The sequence below is a fragment of the Psammomys obesus genome, unplaced genomic scaffold (genome assembly GCF_907164565.1).
Source record: "Psammomys obesus unplaced genomic scaffold, mPsaObe1.curated_primary_1811, whole genome shotgun sequence".
In the NCBI taxonomy this organism is placed as follows: Eukaryota; Metazoa; Chordata; class Mammalia; order Rodentia; family Muridae; genus Psammomys; species Psammomys obesus.
Window position 1 is genome coordinate 10,941,854 of NW_026590062.1, and position 27,336 is coordinate 10,969,189.

The 27,336-nt window shown below is 44.6% G+C and overlaps 1 protein-coding gene across 1 annotated transcript; it reads right to left on the reverse strand.

Annotated features, from left to right (window-relative positions):
- Positions 1-188: 188 nt before the first annotated feature.
- On the reverse strand, positions 189-26,987 carry Rad9b (RAD9 checkpoint clamp component B). The gene is made up of 9 exons (XM_055605973.1): positions 26,925-26,987; positions 26,646-26,760; positions 18,950-19,049; positions 14,094-14,200; positions 11,328-11,434; positions 11,175-11,239; positions 10,208-10,327; positions 8,750-8,978; positions 189-612 (listed from the first exon to the last, which is right to left on the reverse strand). Exons 1-9 carry the CDS (start codon positions 26,970-26,972, stop codon positions 487-489), a joined length of 1,017 nt encoding a protein of 338 aa, XP_055461948.1. The 5' UTR covers positions 26,973-26,987; the 3' UTR covers positions 189-486.
- Positions 26,988-27,336: the final 349 nt, after the last annotated feature.

Here is a 27,336-nt window from a genome sequence, read left to right on the forward strand (position 1 = left end):
CATGCAAGAACCAGAGCAACCGAAGGCTGGGAAATAAAATTGTATGATATATATATAATGACCACAAAGTGGAAGACTAACTGTAGAGTTTTTTTTATTCACATCCTTTTTTCTAGTCTGAAAAAAAAACAAAAACAAAAAAAAAAAACAATGAAAAATACCTGCCAGGTCATTGCATAAGAAAGGACTGTATGACTGCTGTCTACAGTCAGGTACAGAACTCCACCAACCCCGATGCTGAGGAAAGTCTGCTTTGGGGGCCGGCCAAGGACATGTCAAGGCTGCAGAATAAACAGGCGTCTAAACCCTAATGGCTAATTCCTGTGCCGCCAGCTCTGTCCCCTCCGTGGCACATGGATTTTAGTGCACTGTGGTACTGGGAAGAGCAGAGGCACGTACATCTCCAGGGCAGCCTGGGACAGTGTGCTCCATTCTCATTTGGCTTCAAGGAGCCAGGCCCAGCACCCAGTACAGCTATCACTGAGCCTAGGCTGTGGACGTGCATCCACCTGAGTCCTCCTCACTGTCACTTGCTTTGGCGAGGCTGTCCAAGGGGTGGCCAACATGTTCTTGCTGTTCAGAAGAAACTGCTCCGAAGAACATACAGGAAAACTAGAAGAGAAGAAAAAAGCTTGCAGTTTATGCTGAAGACAAAGCCTGCAGACTGAGGGCCCCAGGTGCTGCTACTGTCTTTGATGGTAGTGAATAGTGGACACCATTATCCACATCTAGGGCCAGAGTCTTTTCTGCCCTCATCAGCCCACGACTGGGCCTTTGTGAATAGTGGTCCACTGTGACCTCTCCTGGAGCCACAGAAAAGTCCACCATGAGGCAGAGTCTCTCATCAAAGGGGGTCAATAGTTGGCTCCCCTCCCCTCATATTTGCCCTCACAGGATGAAGCTGACCCCCAACCCCAACCCTCTCATTACGGAGAGCCTTCGTTTTGCTGATGTTTAGATGTCTCATCCTCTGCCCTCTCCAGCTGCTGCCCCTTCCCTGTCACAGAGAAGTGCCTGTCTGTCCTTAGAGACTCTCATCCTCCTTCCTACCCTGTTTACGCTTCTGACCTCAGCACTGCCCGAAACGAGCCCTGTGCCTGAACCAGCGTCCTGTAGCAGACAGAAGACATAAGCGAGGTCAGCGACAAGACCTGCAGCTTCTGATCCCTCTTTGTGGTTTTGGTGAGGACAGTGACACCGCCACAGACTAAACCCTAGAACCCCATCACACAGGTAGGTAGGGATGGGATCAGGTTGCAAAGATGGCATTGCCAGGCAGGCAGGCTAAAGACTTTGACTGCCTGGCTTGGGTTATAGAAGAAGTGGACTTAAGAGCCTGAGAATGCCAGGTGCCAGACTCTGGCCACGGCGGGAGACTGAAGGGAGCGGGCTGAGAGACACCCTGATGTTTAGTCCTGAGAGAACCAGTTCACACATGGCTGCAGTAAAATCTGCGGTTACCTGTTAAAAGAGCAGCACCTGGCTTCAGCTCAGCTGGAAGCAGTGTGTATTGCTTCTAAGTCTGGCCTTGAGCAACATCAAGGCCCTGAGGCTAGAGATGACCCTGGGCAGCCTCTTCTGTCCAAGGTCTGGCCCGTGTAGTACTTCTCGGTAATTAGTGTTCATGGCATCCTCTGAAGCTGCAGAGCCCAGGCTTATTTTGGTGTTTGAGCATTGCCTGATTTTGCCCTGGAGTGAGCACTAGTAGCCACCTGCTCTTGCTCCTGCTGTCTACCTGAGCTTGAAATCTGGCTGGCCAGCAGCCTTTGTGATATCAAGCAGGGATGATGCACACAGTAAGGAAGAAGAAGGTTGGGCTGCAGCTTAGTGGTAGAGCACTCTGCTAATGTGCCAGAAACCTGGGCTCTGTCTCCAGTACCACAAAGCAAAAGAAGGTAAGAATGCTGGCCCTGGGTCACGGGGCGACCTGTGAGGCACAGGAGCTGCAGAGATGGCTCAGCGTTTGAGTGTGTGCTGCTCTTTCATAGGACCTGAGTTCAGTTTCCAGGACCCATACTGGGCAGGCTCACAATTGCCTGCAACTCAGGCTACTGGGGATCCAATAACTTCTTGCCTCCATGAGCACATATTCGAACAGTCTCTCTCTTATACACACAGACGCATTAAGAAAGCAATACTTGGATCACATCTTCCTGCTAAGATGATGAGGAAGCAGGATGCCTGGCTCTGGCTATAATTTAGGACACAAGAGCTCAACGATTGGCACAGAGAAAAAAAATTAAGGCCATTTCTATTTGATGATGACTGCTGGGAGAACCTAACAAGGTGAAGAAGACAATTCAGCAGTTGGACGTGGTGATGTACCCCTTTAATCCCAGCACTCTGAAGGCAGAGGCAGGCAGATCTGAGTTCAAGGCCAGCCTGGTCTATAGATCAATCAAATTCCTGGACAGCCAGACAGCCAAGGGTATTCTAGGCAACCTAGAAGTAGGCTGCCTATATGCTAACAAAGGGTACACAGAAAAAAACCCTGTCTCTAAAAAAAAAAGAAAGAAAAAAGAAAAAAGAATTCGGCAAAGTAGAGAGACATAGAATCACAGCTGTACACACAAGTTACACAGAAAACCCATCTATAGCAGCAACAGTCACACAGCCCAAACTGGCGTCAGACCCACCGTGTGCACCAGCACACAATGCTGGGGCCCAGCCCAGACCTGGGCACCCAGGCAAGCATTCTACCAACTGAGCCAGACATCCCTGGCCCCATGCCTCCTGCCCTCCTTTTCATTTAAAGTCAGAGTCTCATGATCTGGCCTCACCCTCACAGATGCTGTAATTCCTAGTATGTACCCCATCCCCAGACAAGAGTACATGTAACAACAGACACCCAAACCCCTATGAAGAGCCTGGATATGGACCCACTTTGGCCCTAGCACTCAGAAGGCATGAGGATTGGGAATTTCTATCTGGGCTACATAGTGAGATCCTGTCTTCAATGCTCTACCTCCCACAGGGAAAAGCTGGGTGTGGTAGTGCATTCCAGCCCTTGGGAGATAGAGCCAAGCGGTCCATCCTCAGCTATAAAGGGAATTTGAGGCAAACCTGGGCAACATGAGACCACGTCTTAAAAAAATTAAATCCCAGCACTTGGGAGGCAGAGGCAGACGGAGCTCTATGAGTTCAAGGCCAGCTTGGTCTACAAAGTGAGTTCCAAGACAGCTAAGGCTACAGAAGACCTGTCTCAAGGACCAAAACAAAATTTTTAGAAGTCTGAATTCTAAAACAGCCCTGAGAGACATAGGTGGTCTTAAAGATAAAAACATCACCTGACTACAGGGGGTTGATGTAATAGTGCTTTGCCCAAGTGTAAAGTAGTTCAGATTCCAACAGACGCTTTTTATGGGCATGAGTGAGTTGTTACTAGTTTAAGTTACAAGTAAATGTTCATGGTATAAAAAGATAAGTCTACCAAAAGCCGCTGATGAAGTGGCAGTGGATAAGGAAGACACTAATGGGTCAACCACAGCAAGTCCAGGGACTGGCACAAGTGTGCCAAGTTTATAACATGGCATAGGAGACACCAGAGCCCTAGGCAAAGCCAGGCTATAATTTTAAAGACTTCTGGGGTAGCTGCAAAGACAAAGTTAGACCCATAATTTACAACATGCACGAAGAGAGACTCCAGATGGCTTAGTGAGTAAACGTAAGAGGAAAGAGGTGGATTTCTTAACCGGTGTAGGAAAAGCTTTCTAACTGACTCAAAATCATTTGAAATTTTAAAAATTTTACTATGTACAGGAAAAAGACTTTGCATGGCCAAAACAACAACAACAACAACAAAACAAACAAACAACTACAATAACAAAAACCCATCTATAAGATATGTAGGTGGGTACAGCACTCATCATAGACGGTGGATAACAAGCCTGTGTGTCCTGTGAGCACACACGCAAAGGGGACAGGGCTATAGACTGTGCAGTGGATAAGACCATTTGGTATTCTTCCATAAGACCCAAGTTTGGTCCCCACTATTCCACTTCACTCACCACCGAGAAATGCAAATTAAAGCCATGCTGAGAGAGAGTGGAGACACAGATGAGTAGTTACACACTCTTGCAACCTCAATTCAGTTCCTATCACCCAAGTTGAGTGGCTCACAGCTGCCTGTAATTCCAGTCCCGGGGATCTGACACCTCTTCTGATTTCTAGGTACTACACACACGTAGCAAATGCATAGACACATAAAGGCAAAAAGTCTTTAATTCTAGGCCGATGGACCTATGAGTTTGAGGCCAGCCTGGTCTACATAATGAGTTCCAGAACAGCCAGCAATCTGTAGAGAGAGCCTGCCTCAAAAAGAAATGAAAAAATAGAACTAGAGAGATGACAAGTTAGAACACCAGCTGCTCTTGCAGAGGATCCAGGTTTGGTTCCCAGCACCCACATATGGGCTTACAACCATCAGTAACTCCAGTTCAAAGAGATCCAACTCTTGACCTCTGTGTGCAGCAGGCACACCCACGGCACACATGCATATATGCAGGCAAACACTCATATACATAAAAATATTTTCAAAGCAAAAGAAAAGCTTCTGAACTCTAAACTTAGCAGTGACTTTTAAGTTTGGCAGTATGCGCTGTTTGCGGCCTTGGGGAAACTGTCACTCTCCCTCACCGCTGCAGCAAGCAGACACTAGCAGGATCTGAAGAACATCACTTAGTTCACACTCTGAGGAAGGATTTACCTAAGGCCACAGTTCTACTAATAGGAGATACATATGTGACCCAGTTTGTTCTTAGAGCTTTTAATGATTTTACAACAAGGTTTCACGAAACACCCTTGTTGGCTTAGAGCTATATAGACCAGACAGGCCCTGAACTCAGAGATCCTCCCGCCTCTGCCTCCCGAGTGCTTGTGACACCTTTTGTAATTGCAGAATACCGGGGGAAAATAAAAAGCAATGTAGAGCGTGTAACTCACAGAGGACGACACAGCTGCTGTGCGGAAGGCAGTGTTATCTGGCAGTGTTATCTAGCAGTGGTAAGTGCAGAGAGTAGCTGGAAAGCAGTGTGAGAGAAAACATGTGCAGCTGCTCATTTGTCGAGGAAGGAAACAGAAAGTGCTTGCCGCACAGGCATGAGAGTCAGTTTGGATAGCATAAAAACCTGGACAACGTTGCCTGTTTCCCCAGGGCTGGGCTTGGAGTCAGGCAGATCTGTGGAGCTCTTGGTCAGCCAGCCTTGCAAGGAACGAGTGTCAGGTTCACTGACATGTCTCAAAAAGTAAAGATGGACGGACAGTGAAATGGCTCAGTGGGCAAAGACTGTATGCCAGGCCCCACATGGTAAAGGACATAGCATGGGCATGCACACACACAAATGTAACTCTAAAGCTGCCGATTCTTTTTTCTAAATATTTCTCTGTGTGTATGCCTATATGTGCTCATGCATGCAGGTGCCTGTGGAGGCTGGAAGAGGGTGTAGGATCCTCTGGAGCTGGACTTGCAGTTAGTTGTGAGCTGCCGACTTGGGTGCTCGGAAGCAAATTCCAGTTCTTTGCAAGAGCATCAGGACCATTTAACAACTTAGCTATTTTGCCAGCCCCCACAAATATATTTTTAATTAAAAAACAAACAAACAAACATCCAGTGTCAACAGTGAGCCTCCACGTGCCCACATGTGCAGGCACAGGCACAGGTGCTCACGGCAGACTGTTGGGGGCTGGCCTAGTGCTGTGTGTTCTAACGCTAAAAGCTGGCCTGCAGCCCTGGCTGCAGTAGAGACACAAGTACACCCTCTGCTGTGGAAACTTTGCTTTACCTAATTTAAAGTTAATTGGTTAACTTAGGCCAGGGTCAAACAGAAAGGGAGGAGGACCTCCCCTATCAGTGGACTAGGGGAGGAGCATAGGGAGAGGAGAGAGAGGACAAGTGGGTTTGGGAGGACACAAGGGAGGGGGCCACAGCCAGGATACAAATTGAATAAATTGTAATAAATGATAATAATAATAATAAAGAAATAGAAAAAAATAGCTAGAAACCTTTAACTAGACAGAAGAGAAGTAGGCAGAGCTTAGGTTCCCAGGCTTGGAGTCAGAGAGGAACCACAAGGCCAGGAGAAGTGAGGAAGCAGAAGAAGTAGCAGGAGGAGAGGAGGGTGGAGAGAAGGAAGTCACCATGGGGCGTATGGACCATGAGCATGGGCAGTGAAAGCTAGCCTGACAGGACAGAAGCAGCCCAGGCAGGAACAGTTATGGCAGGTAACGGGGTGTGAAACTGGGGAACAGCAAAAAAGCTTAGAGGGTTGATACCTGCCCAGTTAGGGTGCCTTAAAGCTTTTATAATTCTAAAAGGTCTTTGTCTCAATTATTTGGGAACTAACTGGGGTAGAGAAGCCCTCTAGAATAATATCCCTTCAACATACAATGCCATACATACACAATACTTTTTTTTTTTTTTTGGTAAGGGGCACTTGCTGACAAGCCAGTGAGCCAGATTCAATCTCAGAGACCCACAGAGTGCAAGGAGAAAACTGATTTCAGCAAGTTGTTCTCAAATCACCACCCTGTGTGCTGTGGTGTGTGTGCACACATATACACACAGATTTTAATTAAAACAAATATGAGCCAAGACTTTAATGTAAACAGAAACAGTGACATTAGGAGAGAACACAGGTGGAACCCTTAAGTTGCAGGAAAAACCAAGGGCTGTGAAGGGGACTGCAGTCGCTGAGGGGAGAATACCAGGAACTAAGCACTGGCACTGCCTGAGTAAGACGCTTCTACACAGCAAAGAGCAGTGACCGAGCGGGAGCCAACAGACTGGGGTAAAAGCTTAGCTAGCTTTGCATCTGACAGAATCGGTATCTACAATGTATAAAGAACTCAAAAATGAAATATCAAAAAACAGAACAAAACAAAAAACAAGGGAGCTGGTAAGATAGCTCAGCACATAAAGGCACTTTCTGCCAAGCCTGATGAACTGGGTTCAATCCCACATGGTAGAGGGAGAGAACTGACTCCTGCAAATTGTCTTCTGACCTCTACCTGTGCATGCATGTATGTGTGCACAACACACACACAGAGACCTCAAATGTTAAAACAAAAACCGGGTGGCAGGAGAGAGGGCTCAGTGTTTAAGAGCACTTGTTACTCTTGCAGAGGACACATATTTAGTTCCCAGAAGTGTTATGCCTGACCCATGGGATCTGATGACTTCTAGCCTCCATGGCCACTGCACACATTTGGTACACATACATACACTCAAGCACACACATACACGTAAATCTAAAACAGAAAAAACTCACAACATTTGCCAGCAAGGGTGCTGAGAAAGAGAAACACTGCTAGCAGGAATGTAAATTCATCCAGGCTCTATGGAAATCAGTACAGAGATATGAATATATGCTAAGAAATATGAATATATGCTAAGCATGGTGGCACATTTGTAATTATTATGTGGGAAACAAGTCAGGAGGATCAGGACTTCAAGGATAGCCTACACAGGCCAGTGTTCAAGGTCAGTAAGGACTAAAAGAGACGCTGTCTGAACACCAAAAAAGAGCCAGCTATGGTGGCATATGCCTGTAACCCCAGTACATGGGAAGAAGAAAAAAAAGTATCATGAGTTTAAGGCCATCCTTGGCTACATAAGGAGTTCAAGGCCAACCTAGGCTACATGAGATTCTCTCCAAAACAAAAGCCCTAGAAATGTCTGTCACCATATGACTGTCCCAGCTGTATCGCTTCTGGCTACTGATGACTGTACAACCATAGGACATACGCCAGGAGATCCCTGCCCATCCACTTTTATTGCACTCTTTTACAGTAGCCACATTATCTGTCCTTCAGCAGAAAATGGCTAAAGAGACTGTGGTATATCTATACTTATTCAGGGGGACTGGAGAGATGGCTTAGCAGTTAGGAACACTGAATGCCCTTCCAGAGGACCTGGATTCAATTTCCAGCACCCACATGGCAGCTCACAACTGTCTGTCATGCAGGCAAAACACTAATGCATATAAAATAAAAATAAATTATATAAAAAATATTTATATTTAGTCATAAAGAAAATGAAATGAGGACTTGGGGAGGGGCATGGGAGGAGATGAGGGCGGGAGAGTAGGATTGGGAGGGGACGAGGGATGGGGCTACAGCTGGGATACAAAGTGAATAAACTGTAATTATAAAAAAACAATAAATTGGGGGCTGAAGGGATGGCTCAGTGGTTAAGAGAACTGGCTACTCTTCCAAACGACTCAGGTTCAATTCCCAGCACCCACGACGTGGCAACTCATAATTGTGGCAACTCTAGTTCTAGGTAATCTGACATCCCTACACCAATGCACATAAAATTAAAAAAAATTAAATAAATTATTTTGAAAAAAAAAGATAAATTTTTTAAAAGTAAAAAAAAAAAAGAAAACAAAATGATGCCATTTGCTAGACAATGAATGCAAATAGAGGTCATCATAGTAAATAAAATAAGCTGGACTCAGAAAAATAAGTATTACATGTTTTTACTTGTGGATCATATATAGATAATATGGTAAGTATGATCATATATAATATATACAAATGTGAAAGCAGAAGGGAGGCTTGAAGTAAAGGAGACTAGCAGGAGGGAGGAGAAGGAAGGGTGGAGAAAGAGGACAGTAGAAGGGATGAATTTGCTCAAAGTATAAACTTGAAAGAAATAGTCTTCATGAAACAGGGTGGCCAGGCCAGGACTACATCAAGGCGGATGCTGAGAATTGGGCCACTTTGGTCAACCTCAACGCTGCTCCTTTACCTTTCTGAGGTGTGAAGGTTCTGGTTCTTTCTCCATGTCACTGACAATAGTTTCAGGCACTATGGAGATGTCATCCTGGTTGGTGCTAGCTCTCTTGATCTCTGCTGCAGAGCTGCTGTCCAGCAGCTCCTTGGGAAACAGCCTTTTGGGTGCTGCTCGAGAGATGCTCTCTGGGGCCTGGCAGGCTCGGCTTTTACTCACCTGAGCATCTGACTGAATGGGGTCTGACCTGGAATATTAAGAGGAATTCGATGGAGTTGTTTACTGGAAATACATTCTTAAGTAACTGAGAGAGCAATGTGAGATGACAATGAGAGCTATGGATTAAGAAGTTTACAAATAGCCAGGCACAGTGGTACAGGCCTATAATCCCAGCACTTGGGAGGCAGAGGCATGTGGAGCTCTGTGAGTTCAAGGCCAGCCTGGTCTACAGAGTGAGTCCAGGACAGCCAAGGCTACATAGAGAAACCCTGTCTCAAAAACAAAAGAAAACAAACAAAAAACTGAAGGGGAGGGGGTAAAAGTCTACTTCTAGAAGTACTGTGTTCAGAGTTTAGATCAATGTACACAGTCGTCTAGAAATCCCTGGACAGAGTTGAGGACAGCAAGCCAGTACCCAGCAGACGTGGATTGTGCTCAAGGGATCTGTGATGGTCTGAATAACAGCCCCCAGAGGCTCATCTGTTTGAGTGCCTGGTCCTCAGCTGGTAGAACTGTTTGGGAAGGATCAGAAGAGGTGTGGCCCTGTTGGGGGAGGTGTGTCACAGCAGTGGCATTGGAGGCTTCAAAAGCCTCCCACCATCCCGAATGCACTGTTTCCTGTTTCTGGATCAAGATGTGCTCTATCAGCTGCTCCTGTGGCCAGGCCTTTGCTCTACCATCATGGACTCTTAAGCCTTTGGAACTGTGAGCACAATTAAACACTTTCTTTTATAAGTTTCCTTAGTTGTGTTTTATCACATCAATAGAAACGTAACTAAGATAGGATCACATCAAACAAGTTCTGCTATGGGCCTGCAAAATGGCCCAGCAGGAAAAGGCACTAGCTGGCAACGCTATGACCTGAGTTTGGTCCCTGGGATCCCGACTGCATGTGTGCCATGGCAGACATGCACACACACACACACTCTCAGACATAATGTGTGTGGACATCAGAGGCCAACTTTCAAGAGTTGGTTTCTTTTCCTTCCATCATGTGAGTCCCAGTGATCAAACTCAGGCCATCATGCGTGGCGGCTGGCATCTGGAATCCCAATGCTCTAATGTCAGAGGCAGGAGAGCCCCAGTTCACAGACTAACTAGCCTGCATGTGCAACTGTGAATGGGAAGATGCCTTTTGTCAGGAAAAGCAGAAGGCAAGGATTATACCTGAGGCCGATCTCTGATCTCAGATGTGTGGTGGCACATGTGCCATTCCCCAGATAGTAAAAAAGAAGAAGCAAACGCCTCCAGCCTCACCTTTGTGCCTGGGAAAGACACAGCGACTGTGGTGAAGACACTCTACTTGGGTAATCCCCTAACGTGGCCAAGATGAAGTTCGCCTCCAAGAGCATGTCGTCAATGCTCAAAACGACCGGTCTAGAGAGACAGTCAGCACAGACATGCTCATTTCTGTTAGGAACGTGCTCAGCAGTTGCTAAGAACACACTAGCGAGCACCAACAACTTAAGGATAAAGACACAGCAGGTGCTCCTTCAGTATTCCCACAGCTCAGCAGCCCTGAAAGCTGGGAAGCCCTTAGCAACTACAGGAAGCCCTGATTCAGTTTTAGTCCAGAACTACATTAAAGGTTTACACACACAGAGTTCACATGCTTAAGCCATTCGTAATTTACTCAATAGAGACAATCTTATCAGGAGCCAGTCAAATGTTTCACGTTGCAGATAGTCAAAGTACCAAATTACTTATAATAATCCTCATAATAAAATTATTATTATTTATTATTATTATTAATTTGGTTTTTCAAAACAAAGTTTCCTTGTATAGTCCTAGCTGTCCTGGCAGTTGCCCTATAGACCAGGCAGGCCTTGGACTCAGAGATCTGACTGCCTCTACCTCCTAAGTTCGGGGATTAAAGGTGTACACCACCAAAGCCTGGCCCAAATTACTTATTTTTGCTTTTTTGAGGCAAGGTCTAGTAGCACTTGCTGACCTCAAACGCACTGTGTGGCCAAAGCTGGCCTTAAACTCCTGACCCCGCTGCTTCAGCCTCCCGCGTGCCAGGACTGCAGACATGTGCTGCCACATCTGGCCAAATGATCAATTTTAAAGCACGATGTTATGGCATCTTTCAAAATTTTGGCTTGATAAATATGGCTAATAAAGTTGAGGAAGTTCTGGGGTATAACATCAACTTCACCTCGCCCCTAAGGCTTTTGTTATGGTGACAAAAGGGAAGACAAACTCAGAGTTCTCAGAGACTTACTTCCCAGGAAGGTCAAAGTAGATAGCTAAGGGAGAGTGTGTCACTTCCGAGAAGGCAAGGATGCCCTGCAGGGAGAGGAGAGGAAAGGGGAAATCAGCCTTTAAAAGTACTAATGAAAAGCTGCCTCTGACTCCCACGTTAGCGTTTGCTTACCTTCAGTTCTTTAAAGCAAAATGTTATTTCGGTATCAAATCCCACCTGAAAGAAGTCAAACTCTTCCGGGCCAAAAGACATCTCGCTGTACACAGAACTGGTTAAGTCTGTTTGATGTAGAAAAATACAGATGAAAACAGAGACATAGCATTCAGCACAAACAGGTAACCATGAGTTCTGCCTTAAAGGTGGGGCTTAAGGCTCACCCAGCCCTTGCATCTGGGTAGCCCTGTGACTGATCTAATCAATAGAAAAAGACCAAGCCAGGCCACTGTCTGTACCAAGCCATTCCCAGCACCAGCATGCCCTGTGCGCTGCCTTTAGACCTTCATGTGCTTCCAGCTTGCCTTTGTCTAACCACAACTGATGAGGCCCCAAGTGGTAACCACCGATGAGTCCCATCGGCCTGCAGAGTCCCGAGGGTTAAGACAAGATTGTCCCTGCTACTATGTTTTGGAATGACTTGCTGTCAGCAATAAATAACCAGAATACTGTATCAACTAAGTTTATTTATTTATTTGTTTGTTTATTTATTAAGTTTTTAGTGAGACAGGATCTCAGGTGGCCCAGATTGGCCTCAAAATTGCTATGTGTAGCCCTGGCCATCCTGGAACTTGCTCTGTAGACCAAGCTGGCCTCGAACTCAGAGATTTGCCTGTCTCTGACTCCCAAGTGCTGGGATTAAAGGCATGCACCACCACTGCCTGGCTTATTTTTAATGTTTTGAGCAACCTTCAAACTGGTTTCCATATGGCCATATTAGTTTATACTCACACCAGCAGTAAATAAGGGTTCCTCTTTCTCTACATCCCTCCAACATTTTTTGTTTGTTTGTTTGTTTGTTTGTTTGTTTGTTTTTTGAGACAGGGTTTCTCTGCATAGCCTTGGCTGTTCTGGATTTTGTAGACCATGCTGACTTCCAACTCACAGAGATCTGCCTGCTTCTACCTCCCCAGCCTCTCCAACATTTGGTTTTTCAAAACAAAGTTTTCTTGTATAGCCCTGGCTGTCCTGGCAGTTACCCTATAGACCAGACTGGCCTTGAACTCAGAGATCTGACTGCCTCTACCTCCCAAGTGTGGGGATTAAAGGTGTACACCACCAACATTTACTGTCTTGACTACCTTGGCTGCAGCAATAAATTTGTCTTTATAGTTTTTTGTTTATATGTTGGTGTTTTGAGCTTTTCATTACAAAACTGCTTTAGCTGGCTGAATGTGGTGGCTCAACCTTTAATCCCCAGCACTTGGGAGGCAGAGGCTGGTGGATCTGTGAGTTCAAGGCTATTCTGGTCTACACAGAAAGTTCTAGGCCAGCTAGGCCTAGATACTGAGACCCTGTTTCAAAACAAACAAAAAGACTACTTTAGTAAAGCTCCATGCTACAGGGGTCTGGGGAGAGAAGCATATTTACACAGAGAAGACCCCTTTTAATATGGCTTCGTGCTGCGATACCTTCCCCAGGCTCCTGGATCATGCAGTGTCAAGTGTAGAAGATGCTTTACAGTTACCCCAACAGCTCGAATCATAGCAGAGGAAACGCCATGACAAGCTTAGGTAGTGGCCAGTCAACAACAGCTCTAGCACTCATTAGAAAGCTCCTCTTGGGCAGTGCTTATGGGCTACTAAACAGCCACTTCCATTCAAGCAGACCCTTTCACCGCCATGTGTATCTTTTCCAGGCCATACCTTCCTGAGCTGCACACCCAAGGGACGCCATTACACGGTACACTGGTAAGGAGCCATCCCTGAAGCCTGCACATCTACACCTTGGGCTCACGGGTGACTACCTATGAAGTGTGACCCAGGCAGGCCACATGGCTCCTCTGTGCTTCCACTATTCTTATGTCAGTAACTGCTGGGTTCACAGACCAAGTGACTCCTGACTTACGCCAGGTAAACACCACTTCATTGGACCCAGTGTAAACCCTTCACCTATCGGCTTTTCACCTTAAACGCCTCCTGACCTCGCACAGGGCTCAGCAGTGGAATGCTCATCAAGTGTGCAGGGGTGTGGGCACGAGGCTCACCACAGGGTAACCATGCAGCTCCTCTCCCTCCACTCTCCTACCACAGTCACAAGAGGCAAAAGATCCCTGGGGAAGCCACTGCACAGATCAAGGTATCCCATATGCGTGTCTCTTCTCCAAACCTCATCCCCCAAATTCCATGCTACACAGCCTTGGAGTGACTCAGTCTTAGGGAGTGTTCACGTGTGCCCTGTGTGCTTGCCATCTGTGATACTTTAAAGTTCTAACTTCAAGGCACTGTTTTTTCATATGTAGTCAGAGTCCATCTCAGTCAGATTGCTGGCCTCGTAGGGCAGTAAAGGATGAGACCCAGACCTTGAAACCTTACCCATATCTGGATGTGTTAGAGGGAGCCTGCAATCCCATCTACTTGGGAGGTTGAGGCAAAAGAATTCTGAGTTCTAAGCCAACCTGAGCTACATAATGACACCCTGCCTTAAAAAAAAATAATAATAATAATAATAAAAAGGATGGAAGGAAAAGAGGGAGGGAAAACAACCGGAAGTCAGTCATTACATTCTCAACCACTCATTTTAAAGTAACCTGAAAATTCAAAGCCATACACTTTGTGAATTGTATAAATTTCCCAGGCTTGTCCATCATTTTTACCATTTTTCTACAACTTGCTGCTTCTCAGACAGCAACTATTACACCACAGACAGCACTCTCTGTGGAGCCAAAAAGAAGCAGGAAGTACATTCCATACCATCGCAGCATAAGGCAGACATCAGCCTTACCGAGTGATTCCCCACTTGAACTCTTGAGGCAAAAGTTCCCTGGAGTAACGGAGAAGGTGACTTCCTCTTGATTTGATGTTAGAAGAGCAATGGCCTCAGCCAGCAATCTGTGAAATGTGATGAAAGGTATGGATGTTATTTGAAAAACAGCTATAATCTTACTGCTATTCAAGTCTTGAATCTGGTAATAAACAGGCCTATTTATTATTTAGGAAACTTCCTCCAAAGGTCTTTTTTTTATTATGAGTATTTTTAAGTTGTACCTTCCTTGGCAAGCCAACTAAGAGAGCTCGGAGATGAAGGACATTTGAAATGACAGTACTGCCTTAGGGAACATGCAGAAGCTGCAGTGTGAGCTGGGCGCTGGATACTACCTTCCATTCTCATTCCGTGCCAGAAAGGGAGACAGTGGAAGATGCTACTGGAACACCTGGTGCAACAAGTGGATGAGGAGTTTTCTCCTGACAATGATAATGATGTCAAAGAAGACCCTTTGATGTCAAGATGACTGCTTATGTGCTGCCCTTAAGGAAGAGTGCTGCTTTTACACAGATTATACTGGGATTGTAAGGAACAGCGTGGCTAAGGTTAGAGAAGGCTTAGAAGAGAGAAAGAGACAGAGAGAACAAGAGGAAAGTTGGTTTCATAATTGGTTTTCAACATCTCCCTGGCTCACCACCCTTCTTCCTTCAGTCTTGGGACCCTTGGTAGGTTTCCTTCTTCTCGTATCTTTTGGCCCATTGGCCATTAAAAGACTTACTGGCATTGTAAAACAGCATCTAAACCCTTACAAGTTCATTATCACAGACTTGATTTGGCTGACAGAGGCTTAGCTGAGCCGGAGGAAGACTGCTGACACGGGTCTTGACTGCTTATGTTTGGCTCTCATGAAAACAGCATGAAACTCAGATAAATGCTTTCCTGGGTACCTGTAATGGGGTGCAAGATGACATTGCAAGGGGAGGGCCCAATTGCCTGCTTCTGAGTCCCCTGAGAAGCAAACCTGATTGCATAGAGGTTGGTGTCTTGATTACCCCTAACCACAACCTGCTGGGGATGCCCTCAGGTGTTAATAGGGTCTTCCTCTCCTCCCCAAAAAGGCACCCAAAAAGGCTGCAAAAGCCTTGGGAGGATCAGGTCACTACTTCCCCCCCCTCTGGTTAATGCCCACCTTCTGCAAAAGACCTCATGTTCAAAATCTACCTGCTAGCCTCTTAAATTGTTTAAGAAGGGAGGAGATGCCGGGAGCCAAAGCTATTGACTGAAGCCAAAGTCAAACAGTGAGCCAAAGCTATTTATGGAAGCCAAAGTCAAAGCTATCTAGTAGAGACAAAGGTATCTACAGAAGCCAAAGTCAATTAGTGAGCCTAAAGCTATCTAGTGAAGACAAAGGTAGTTACTAAAGCCAAAGCCAAGTAGAGAGCGAAGGTCATTTAATGGAGACCTAAAGCTACGTAGTGAAAGAGTTATCTAGACCCTAAATCATGGGTGATAGATTGTGAGGACATCCTTTGTTAGAGCATCCGTAAGATATCTTTAGAAACCATCCTTATGGTATCTTGCAGGTACAATAGTTAACCCATGAAAGCACTCTTCCTATCTCCTGCAGCAGTAGATTAACCTTCCCCTTTCCTGCCTTCTCCCTATATAAGTTGGGTAAAAATTTCTAATAAACAGAAGTCTTGATCAGACGAACAGACTTGGCTCCATTCCTGCGTCTCTCGTCCCTTTCCCCCCATTCCTTCCAATCTCTCCACCTTAGGAACCCCGTTGAAGCCCCGCAGGTCGGGGCGACAACCATCTGTAACTGCAGTTCCAGAGGATCAGTACCCTCTTCTGCTCTCTGAGGGCACCAGACATGCATATTGTGCACAGACATATATGCAGACAAAACATCCATATATTAAAAAAATACCATGTTTTGGGGGCTGGAGAGGTGGATCAGTGGTTAAGAGCACAGGCTGCTCTTCCAAGAGGACCTGAGTTCAATTCCCAGCAACCACATGGTGGCTCACAACCATCTATACTGGGATCTGATGCCCTCTTCTGGCATCCAGGTGTACATGCAGATAGAGCACTCATACATGTAAAGTAAATGAGTCTTTAAAAATATTTATAAAAAGTACATTTTAAATTAAAATTAAGTTAAATTGCATTATAACAAAACAAAGAGAAACTGCAAGGTCTGCCATCCTTGTGTACTTAAGGTGTTGTTAGATAAAAATGACATCCTTAGAATTTATGCAGTCTCGGTTGTTAGCCTGATGCTAGACAATAGTTAGCAGTGTATCTTGATGCCAGAATGCCAGGAACAACTATTAAATTCATCTGGGGACATCTCCCTTGTTTAAAGGGGAGGTGTTATACAGATAAACTTGCTCTGAGCCCACGCCTTGCTATGTAGCTCAGGCTGAACTTGAACTCATGTTCTTTTGCCTCAGCATCCCCTGTGCTGGTGCTCCACATAACTTTTTTCTTTTGTGTTTATAGGTATCAAAGCCAGAGACTTGTCTACATTAGGTAAGAGTTCTATCCCTTCGTTACACCCCAGACCATAAGATACAAAATAAAACTTGATTTAAAAAAATGGCAACATTAATGTGTAATTCAAAGGGAAAGAAAACTGCCAAACATAGCACATGCCAGAGTCCCAGCACATGGAAGCAGAGGCAACGGGACATTTAAGTTCAAGGCTTACTTCAGGTGTGAGACCCTGTCTCAAAAGAGTCTTAAAAAAATAAATGTGAATAAACATATTATTCTCAGACTCACTATTAACAATGAAAATGCAACAATTTTACCTATGTGGTTGTCAAAACTTGTAAAGATTTATTATGTGTCCTCTATTTAGAAGAACTCTTGTAGGGCTGGAGAGATGGCTCAGAGGTTAAGAGCACTGACTGCTCTCCCAGAGGTCCTGAGTTCAATTCCCAGCAACCACATGGTGACTCACAACAATCTATAATGTAATCTAATGTCCTCCTCTGGCATGCAGGTATACATGCAGACAGAACTCTCACATACATAAAATGAATAAATAAACATTTGAAGAACTCCTGCACTGGTGACAATGGGAAGTGACAGTAACTATTCAGGTGGTAACTGAGCTGGCAGAGTACACAGGAATGTAAATATTTATCGGCCTTTGACCCACTAACCCCATTTTAAGGACTCTATTGGGCCGCTTGTACCACGGCCCTAATGATGCCCACTTTCTTTCCCTTAAGTTCGAGCTGGACTTAGACTCATTTCCAAGAGCAGATCACAGGAGCTATGGCTGAGTTCTGACACGAGAATGTAAAAGGCCTGAGGTTTCTTTCTGTCTTGGAGCTCTCTCATCCTCATCTGGCATGGACTTTTTAGGTAGCAACCTGCACCTTTGGGAATGGATCTTCCTGAGCTTCCAGCAGCCATACCAATGAGTTCCTCAGTGTCTCCTCCAAGGTGAGCCTTCACACGACACTGTATAATCCTAGTGCTACCTGTCTTCAAACTCAGGAAAGACCTTGATCCAGGAATATCCAGATAAGGCCCAGCTATTTCAACAGAGTCATAAGTGCCTAATTTGTGAAGGCTCTACATTTGGGGAGAATGTGTTCCACAGCAACAGATAACAGATGCTGTTCTGTGTATTACACAGCATTGTTTCCAACATCGAAAATGGGGCAGCTACCTCAAGGTTCCCTGTATAATCAGTAGACTATAGCTCAGGCACAATGCAAAGAGAAAAGCAATTACTCAAGATTGATGTAACTGAACTGATGGCAAAAGTTCCTCACATCTTCAGTTTCAAAGGCAAGAGAGATGGCTCATCAGGTCAAGGCACTTGATTGTCAAGCCCGATGACCTGAGTTCCATCATCCCCAGGACCCATGTGGAAGGAGAGAACAGACTCTTGCATGTTGTCCTCTGACCTCCGCACATGTGCAGTAGCATGTGCATTCACACACACATCCTGCGGGTTGTCGGGTAGGGGAGATGTATGCTGAAGGGAGAGTCACCAGATTGCTAACAGAGCTGCCTTGCCAAGTGAACCACAGAGGATAGCAGGGGAGCAAGATTTTTCACTCTTTAGTACATTTGGACTTGTTACAGGGCACAAGGATTCCTTTTGTGATTTAAAAAGGCATTAAGATAAAATACACTTTGCTCCAGTGTCATGCTAATTGGTAGTCGAGGCTGCAACCAATGGGAATGGTTAAGCATCCTTCGCTCATAAATGTGGCTCACCCATTACCTAGAAAACAATGGAATAAGAAAATCAATTTGCATAAAATTGTTCAAATGTCCTCAAGCTGTGTGTTCTAGGACTCAAACAGAAGTTGTATAGATGTGAAGTATCACAGTTGATTTTCTTCTTTGGTTGCATTTGAAGTGTGAAGCCATGAGTGGGGCATTTCAGAGCTAACTTGCCACCTTTAAGCAGCTGTCACCCATCTTTCTAAAAGTTTCTTTGTGACAATGTCAGTGATTGTGCTAGCCTTCTTAAATAGTGTAACCAGCGGAGGGGGCTGCAGAAGGGATACAAAGTGAATAAATTGTAATAAATAAATAAATTAAGTAAAAAATAAAAATAGGTAAAAAGTGAATTTGGAATAAAATAATGTTAATTAATTTGTTTTTTTAAAAGTGTAACCAGTTAGAAATCTCTAAGAGGATGTGGGGGCAAGAGAGGGTAATGGGGTGAGTATGACCAAAGTACAATGTACACAGCACGAAATGTCATTTAAAACCCCAGCATTTTGTGTGCTGACTTAAAAATAATCTCAAAAAGGAAAGAAAAGCTCCAGGGTGAGTTGTTCACTGCCTGAGGACGCTGTGTTCAGCAGTGAAAGAGGCATCAGGAGACCCTTTACCTTGGTTTAATCGTCAGGATATTCGCACACAAGCTCTTTTCAAAGAGAATTTTCAAGGGCTGGCTGTCTTGGAAATACACATTGTGAGTTCTTTTAATGCCTTAAAGAGAACAAAGCAACCTCTTAATAACTGTAAGTACAAAATGAACAGGCTTTAAAAGCCTGCCTTTCACAGCTAAATTAAAGCAATAAAATTAATGTTTCCTGTGTGGCAGGTGCATCAGCCTGATGTAGAATGTGGCCTTAATTATGAAACGTGTTGTCGCCCCCTAGTGTACAAGAAGCAACACACCACATCCTCTGGGAAAATAGACAGGTCTCACCCAGAACAGTGCTTTCAAACTTGGTAGCAAAGGATAACCTTGAACTCTGATCCTCCTGCCTCTACTTCCCAGGTACTCGGATTACAGGCATGCACCATCAAGCTCAAGTACTGGAAATCAAACCCAGGACTTCTTGCACTATAGGCACGCACTCTGCAAACTTAGCTATGTCTCTAGTCCCTTACAAGAAACTTAAATGTGTGTGCAACAGTAACTGGTACTACAGGCCATACATCTCAAGTCTTTTTAAATTTTATTTTATTTTTTCTTTTATTCAGACTAGTGTTTCCTTGTAGGGCTTTTGGCAGTTAGACCTCTAAACCTGGTCTGTGATATCTTTTTGCTTTAGGAGACATAGCAATACTATCCTAAATGCTTAGCGTTTCAGGGGCTGGAGAGATGGATCAATGGTTAAAAGCACTTGTTCTTATTTAGGACCAGGGTTCAGTTCCCAGAACCCTCATACAGCTGACCAGTGTTTATAACTCCAGTACCAGAGTATCTGTCCATGCAGGGCACACACATACATACATGCATGCAGGCAATACAGTCATACACATAAAATAAAATGAAAATATTTTTTTTAGTGTTTCTTATTTGGAAGGATTTTTTGGAATGTTTTTAAGGACTTTATAAGTTTATTATCCTAATCTGAAAAATTTGGGGAACTTTTAAATTCATACTTTCAAAGTAAAGTGCTTCGAGCGCATTTGTATGCATTTTACATGCATTCTCCCCCCCCCCCCCCAGCCCTTCAGGGGAGGGAGGGACTCAGTCTCAGAAGAGGAAACTGCAGGCTGGTGAGACTTTTCAAGCTATAGTGCTCTAACAAGTACAGAGCCCATGATGATAAAGGTGGCTGGCTTTCTTAAAGCTAGACTGCAAGCAGCACCATGCAGTAGAAACCAAAAGCTCTAACCAGGACCAGAGAGATGGCTCAGACAGCTGGCAAAAGTGCTGGCCACCAGGTCTGATGACTTTAGTTTTAATCACACCCAATGTACACACACACACACACACACACACACACACACACGCTTTTTTTTTTTTTTTAAGTTTAAAACTGCCAGACATGGTGGTGTAGGCCTTTAATCCCAGCGCTAGGAAAGCAGAGGCTGGCAGATCTCTGCAAGTTCGAGGCCTGCCTGGTGTACATGATGAGTTCTAGGCCAGCCAGAGCTAGTCAGTCCTCATCGCAAATAAATAAAACTTGACATATTTCTCAGCTTCTGTGTTTGGTGAGATTCCTTGTTGTTTTGTTCTACTGAGTAACAAGGACTGACTGACTGACTGGTTGGCTGGCTGGACACTCACTATGTAGACTAGGCTAGCCTCAAACATCAGTAAACCTGTCTTTGCCTCCGAGTTCCCAGTGTGCACCACTGTACCCAGCAATTATTAACTTAATAAATAGCCACATTTGTGTATTCTCAAGTTTTCCTACTTTGGCTAACAGACAAAATTGAGTCTTTGTAACAGCAAACACCTGTTATTTCTCATGACTCTTCTGAGTAGCTCTTGAGGTCTAACCTAGACACAGCTGTGAAGGATCATCTGGGGTGGGCTAATTGTCTGTCTGGGGCCTCAGTAGAAGCAAAGAGGGTGGCTGAGCCATAAGATCTATCCAAGAAGTCTATTCCTAGCTTGTTCTCCACCCAGTAGAGAAGTTCTGAGGCAATGTTAAAGCCAATAGGCTTTAGGAAGCCTAGGCTAGAAACCTCTGCAAACCACTGTTGGTATCAAAGTAATGCCATGGTAAGCTGGGGCTGGAGAGGCGGCATGGTGGTTAAGAGCATTGGCTGCTCTCCCCGAGGACCTGGTTGAAGTTCCAGCATCTACACAGCTATCCCAACCATTCATAATCCCAGGGCCGACGCTGAGATTAGTTATGCAAATGTAGTTATGCAAATACCCTTATACAATGAAGAAGGAGGAGGAGGGGAAAAAGAAGGAGGAGGGGGAGAAGGAGAAGAAGAAGAGACTGAGATTCAAGGTAGGGAGACAGATTCCACCTTTTTGTTTTGTTTTTCCAGACAGGGTTTCTCTATGTAGCATTGGCTGTCCTAGAACTCACTCTGTAGACCAGGCTGGCCTCTGCCTCCTGAGTGCTGGGATCCAACTTTTGAAGTGAGGTGTTACAGATAATTTGGCAACTTTTGATGGCAACCACAGAGGGATGATCTTAGGAGCTTGATGTACTGATAAGAAGAAGCTAGAATGGTAGGCTGAGGTTAGAAAGGGTCTCCCCAGCTTGCTGAGAAATACTAAGTTGCACATAGTAGAATTTAGCTAAAGGAGAGAATGAGCAGTACTGACCATGCTCTGCAGAAACGGAAAGAAGGAAACACTTGTACTTGAACATAATTGAAGTATAGGTTTGCTGAGCTTATGTTTCTGTTAAGAGTGTTCACTAAGTTTGCCTCCAACTAGGCCCTATTCCCATAACAAAAGGAGTCACCCCTAGTGCAGGATGGCCATTAGACCCATGCCCATATCAAAGAGCACACAGTGTGCTTCAAAGTGGGCATTAAATCCAGGGTCTCTTACCAGAAATAGCATCATTCCCCCAGCCAGGCAGGCAACCTTGTTAACAACTGCGCTGGAAGAGCAGCCCTGTATTGCCCCAGGATAACTATGACAATATTTCACAGTGTGGTCTAATCTCTCCATTGTCCAAACAGCTAACCCTTAGAATTTCTGTCTCCGTGACATATGTTTAATTATGCAAATTGTAACTTGGGACCATGTAACTACGTAAGCTGATGGGGTTTTGGTTCAGGACTGGTTCCCTTTTGTGCATTAGTCAGAACCAGTCGCCTGCTTTAAGAGTTTTTCCTTTATTAACCTCTAAACACTGGCATGATTTCTCACTGGGAAGCTAAATTAATTCTGTAACACTAGCAGAGAACAAAGCAGATAAAAATCTGTGTTCTGAGACCTTTTGATTTTTAAAAAATATTATTTATATGTAAGTATGTGAATGTCCAAGTAGGTGCCCAAGAAGGCTAGAAGCAGGCATTAGATGCCCTGGGGTTGGAGTTACAGGTGCTTGTGCTGCCCATTGTGGGAGCAGGGAGACGAATTCTGGGCCACTGAAATAACAGCCAATGCTCTTAAGCACTGAGCCATCTCTCCAGCCCCCAAATTTCTTCAGGATTTGTTGTTTTGTTTTGTTGGGGGAGCACATGGAAGGAGGTCAAATGACTCCTTCCACCATATAGGTTCCAGGGATTGAACTCAGGTCATCCGACTTGGCAGCAAAACCTCTACTTGCTAAACCATCTTACTGGCCCCTCAGACCTTAAGAAACTGACAGGAGTTTTTGGTTGTTGTTTTGTTTTGTTTGTTTTAATTGTAAAACAACAGGCTGTGGAGCTGAACACACACCATAGGAAACATGCAAAGAGCTCTTGGTCCCCAGTCAACAGTATAGACCACTTGAAGGTCACTGGCTTTTCCCTAGGTAAAATGAAAAGATATTTCAGAGTTTTGAACTCTTGAATTCTATAATCAGAGTTCCACCTGCCTCTGCCTCCTGAGTGTTGGCATCAAAGACACCACAACAGGCCTCATTTGGCCCTTTTTGGGGGGAAGGGATCTAGACAAGGTTTTTCTGTCTAGCCTTGGCTGTCCTGAACTCACTTTGTAGACCAGGCTGCCCTCGAACTCAGAGATCAGCATGCCTCTGCCTCCGGAGTGCTGGGATTACAGGTGTGCATCATAGTGCCCGGCTTCATCTGACCCATTTCAAAGAAAGCACTGGGGCTGCTGTTTTGGGAAAACACTAAGCTCCCATGTTGACAAACCTTTCCTACTGTAAAAATATTTCTGCATCACTTATGCTGAAGTTAAGTCTTGGTGCACACAGCAGAAACTGGGAAGGAACCCTCACAGAAACAGCTGCTGCAACAGCTGTCGGGAGATGTGCTTTAGAGTCATCTATGTGAGTTCACAACTTCTCTCAGTGGTGCCAGAGAGCTTGGAGATGAAGAAGCAGTTGAGCCAAGGAGCCACCATTGCCACCACCTACTTTATCTGTGGAGCTTGTGCTTTCAAAGGCAGGGTCACCTTCTAAAGTGCTCAGTTATTCAGGTTTGGTTTTTTTTTTTTTTTTTTTTTTTGGTTGTTTGTTTTGTTTTTCGAGACAGGATTTCTCTGTGTAGCTTTGCCTGTCCTGAACTCACTCTGTAGAGCAGCCGGGGCCTCAAACTCAGAGATCCTCCTGCCTCTACCTGTTGAGTGCTGGGATTAAAGGTGTGCTCCACCACTGCCCAGCTTATTCAGTGTTTTTTAACGAAATTGAAGTTATTAGCACACCTGTAGGCTACCTTGCAACAAAAACCTAAATCACTCCAGCCTCACTTCATAAATATGTGTGCATGAATCAGAGCTTCACTTTCTCCAGAATCACGGAACCCTTTTTAAAGGCCCTATCTTTGCAGGCCTGTCTCAAGCTAGCACAGAACATGGGTGAAGACCACATTCCTCGGGGACACTCTGAACTGTGGCCAGTGCAGAAGGAAAACAGAGGGTTGGGCGAAGCATCAACAGGTGGACTGAATCCTTAGGAGGACCACAGTCTTTTCCTTCTTAGCAGATGTCTATCAGTTACCGTTCTGGGGGCTCTTTGTGGTTAGAATCAAAGAGAGCCCATTGTGGAGGCTCATGTCTGGGTAATTGTTTTCTTCTAGCAAAAGAGCTAAACTGACTTTACTAATTCTTGATTTTTCCCCAAAGTCCCAATCTGTATCTACAGCAGCTAACTGAATTATCTTCTCGGGAGACTTTTCTCAGATGAACTTGAACAATCTTCCTCCACCAGCTGACTGGCATAAAGTTACAAACATAAACTGCAAATCACTGCAGCCTAAACAGAACTAGCCCAGGACTGGGGCAGCATCCGTGTCACGGCTCTTTCTCTGGTCCTCCCTCCCTTCCAGCTCCAGGGCCCTTTGGCCTAACCCTGTACAGTACAATGGGGTCCAGATACGGCTTTTGGCCAAATGGATGACAACACTACCCCCTGGCTACCAGGTAGAGTCCAGGTTGGTCTAGTCATAGCAAAGTCAAGCATTTCTGTCAAGGGATGTACAAAGGAAAGTTTTAGGAAGTTCTTCGTGTGGAAGAAGCACCTAGTCCCTTACAGCAAAGTCACTTTGTTTTAAGTTTTGTTGTGGTGGTACTGATATTATATGCTGTGACTCAAACCCTGTGAAGAAAGAAAAAGGAAACCATGAAGAGGGGGAGAAGGAAGGAATAAAGGGAAGGGGAGTAGGAAGAAGAGAAAGGAGGTAGGAGAGGAGGGGAGAGAAGAGGAGAAGGAGGTACGAGAAACAGAAGCAGCAGCAGTAGCTGGAGCAGCCTAGACTGCAAGGGCCTGTACCATGACGTCAAACTTTCACCCTTACCTGATACAAATGTTACTGGGTTCAATTGTCTGATTTTCCGCTTCTCTTCTTTATATCTTTATATATCTATATATATATGTGTGTATATATAGATATATAATTTTATTTTTTATATTAATCACAGGTTATTTACTTTGTATCCCAGCTATAGGCCCCTCCCTCATTCCCTCCCCATCCCACCCTCCCTCCCTCATCTCCTCCCTGCCCCTGTCTAAGTCCACTGATGGGAGGCATCCTCCTCTTCTTTGTATCTTAAGGCGCCCTACATAATAAAAACACCCTACAAAACTATCCTAAATGAATCAATCACAAATATTTTTGCTTTGTTTTAAGACACGGTCATAAAAAATTTTTAAAAATGCAGGCTCATGTATTCTGGCTGGCCTGGAACTTGCTACGTGGCCAAGAATAACCTTGAACTTCTGATTTACCTGACTCTAACCTCCCCAGGTACTGGGATTATAGGCACACAGTACTAAGCCTAGTATAGAAATATTTACTGGGAATAGCTCTAATAGAGCCATGTTTGAGATACTTCAGATCCTGAACAATTGGTTCTCTGAAATCCACCTGGACAGAAGGGACAGGGAGACTGCGCTAACGTCATGGTTGAAGAGCACTCAGTCTGCATCAGGCCTGTTCCTGTGGGGAAAAAGACCTCACTTTTTTCTCACAGCACCCTGAGGCATGAGGGCAAAGCCAGTGCCATTGTACATAGCAGACAGGGAAGGCTCCTGGAGCTTATGTTCTTCCACAAGGCCAACAAGCAGTAGAATAGAAGTCACAGCTACATTTTGTGACAATCAGCCTTGCGGTCCTTTGAGTACACTCTGTACTTGGTTTGCTGTTACATGGATTTAGATTCAAAGAAGGGAGAAATAATGCTATACCATTTATGTTCATAGAGAAAAATCTAGGACAACCAGGGCTACTCAGAGAAACCCTGTCTCAAAAAAAAATTAAAAATATGATTCTAACAGTTGTATGGAAGTGAACGGAATTACCACCTACCACAAGACCATTCCCAAAGAAGATCTGGGAATGTTACAAGTATGAATTATTTTTTCTGAGGCAGGATCTCACTATAGAGCTGAGAGCCTAAAACTGGCTACATACATGCACTAGCCTCAACTCATGATCCTGTTGGCTCAGCCACTTTAGTGCTATGTTCAAAGATGTGTGCCATCACATCCAGCTAGAAAAAACAATTCAGATTCAACTGAACATTTGTGTAGGGGGGCATGTGTCATGTGCTAGTGTGTGCTAGTGTTGGAGGCGTGGCATGTAAGACAACCTCAGGTGTCATTCCTCGGGGACTGTTGACCAATTTTTTTAAAATTTATCTACATTGGTGTTTGACTGCATAAATGTCAATGTGAGGGTGTTAGATCCCCTGTAACAGGAATTACAGACAGTTGTGAGCTGCCATGTGGGTGCTGGGAATTGAACCTGGGTCCTCTGGAAGAGCAGTCAGTGCTCTTAACCGCTGAGCCATCTCTCCAGCACCCCCAATTTTTTTTTTTTTTTTTTTGTGGTTTGTTTTTTTGTTTCCCTGAATATGGAACCTCACACAGGGTCAAGCTCTTCAAGCAGGGTAGGCTAGCCGGAAGATGAGTCCCAGGAATCTGCCTGTCTCTGCCTCTGCAGCCTTGGAACTACAAGCATGTGCCACCATACTTAGATTTTTTTTTTTCTTACATGGTTCTGGGGATCAAATTCAGATCATTTCCTTGCAAGTCTGACTGATCCATCTCCCTAGTTGGACATTTTTAAAAGCTGCTTTGTTTTACATGCAGGCAAGCTTGTGCCATGAAGGCCTACGGAAATAACAGGGGCCGCCTTACAACACATCTGAAAGGCAGAAGCCACACCCATCATGCTCCAGACCTGTACCCCACCTCACAGTAAGTCTGCAGCCTGCATGCATAAAAACCCAAGGAACACACCGTTTTCAGCTGCACCTACCATGCCTGCAGAAGAACTGAAAGACGACTCTGCCTTTATCCAACCTGCTGACTATGTTGCACTTCTCTACACTCCTTTCCAGGTAATTCAGACATCTAAAGATTGGCAGAATTGACTGCAACACAAACACATTGGAAACACTAAACACACAGTATGGCTGGCCCATTAACTTTTAAAACCCCAACAGATGAAAAGCCTATGTATTCATGAACAGCACTGAGATGATTAAGTATAGCACAGCTGTTATGTCCCATATAAGAGAAAACCAACTGTTTTTACCTTTATTGCCAATTTGCAATTTAAATTCAGTGGTATGTCATCACTCATCGTGGCTGAGGGTGACCACTGATAATGTTGAAAAAACACAGACGAGAACAACACATAGCCATATGTTGAATGACAAGAATTCACAGATCTCAGAGCAAGCTGGAAAAAAATAAGTTAGCTATTTCAGAGAAAACCAACTTCTATCCTGAATTAATCCTACTATGAGTATAATGCAACAAATATAGTCAAATGAAACCATGTGCACTGAATTTGCACACGGTCACCTATATGTATGTATATATATTGAACAAACATTTACAAATTCTATAATATTAAGCTCTGAAACTGTAAAACTAAATGTCCACAGTGACCATAATGCTAATGAATGAAGTGGTAGAAAGTGATAGAAAAGAGCCTTGAGTGA

Bases quoted from the DNA above. Each gene is read 5' to 3' on its own strand.
- Rad9b (XM_055605973.1), bottom strand. From the start codon at position 26,972: ATGAGTGATGACATACCACTGAATTTAAATTGCAAATTGGCAATAAAG. The intron at 14,201-18,949 runs GTAAAGGGTCTC...CACATTTCACAG, and splicing joins ATCCTGACGATTAAACCAAG to ATTGCTGGCTGAGGCCATTG. The intron at 11,240-11,327 runs GTAAGCAAACGC...CTCTCCCTGCAG, and splicing joins TTTGCTTTAAAGAACTGAAG to GGCATCCTTGCCTTCTCGGA.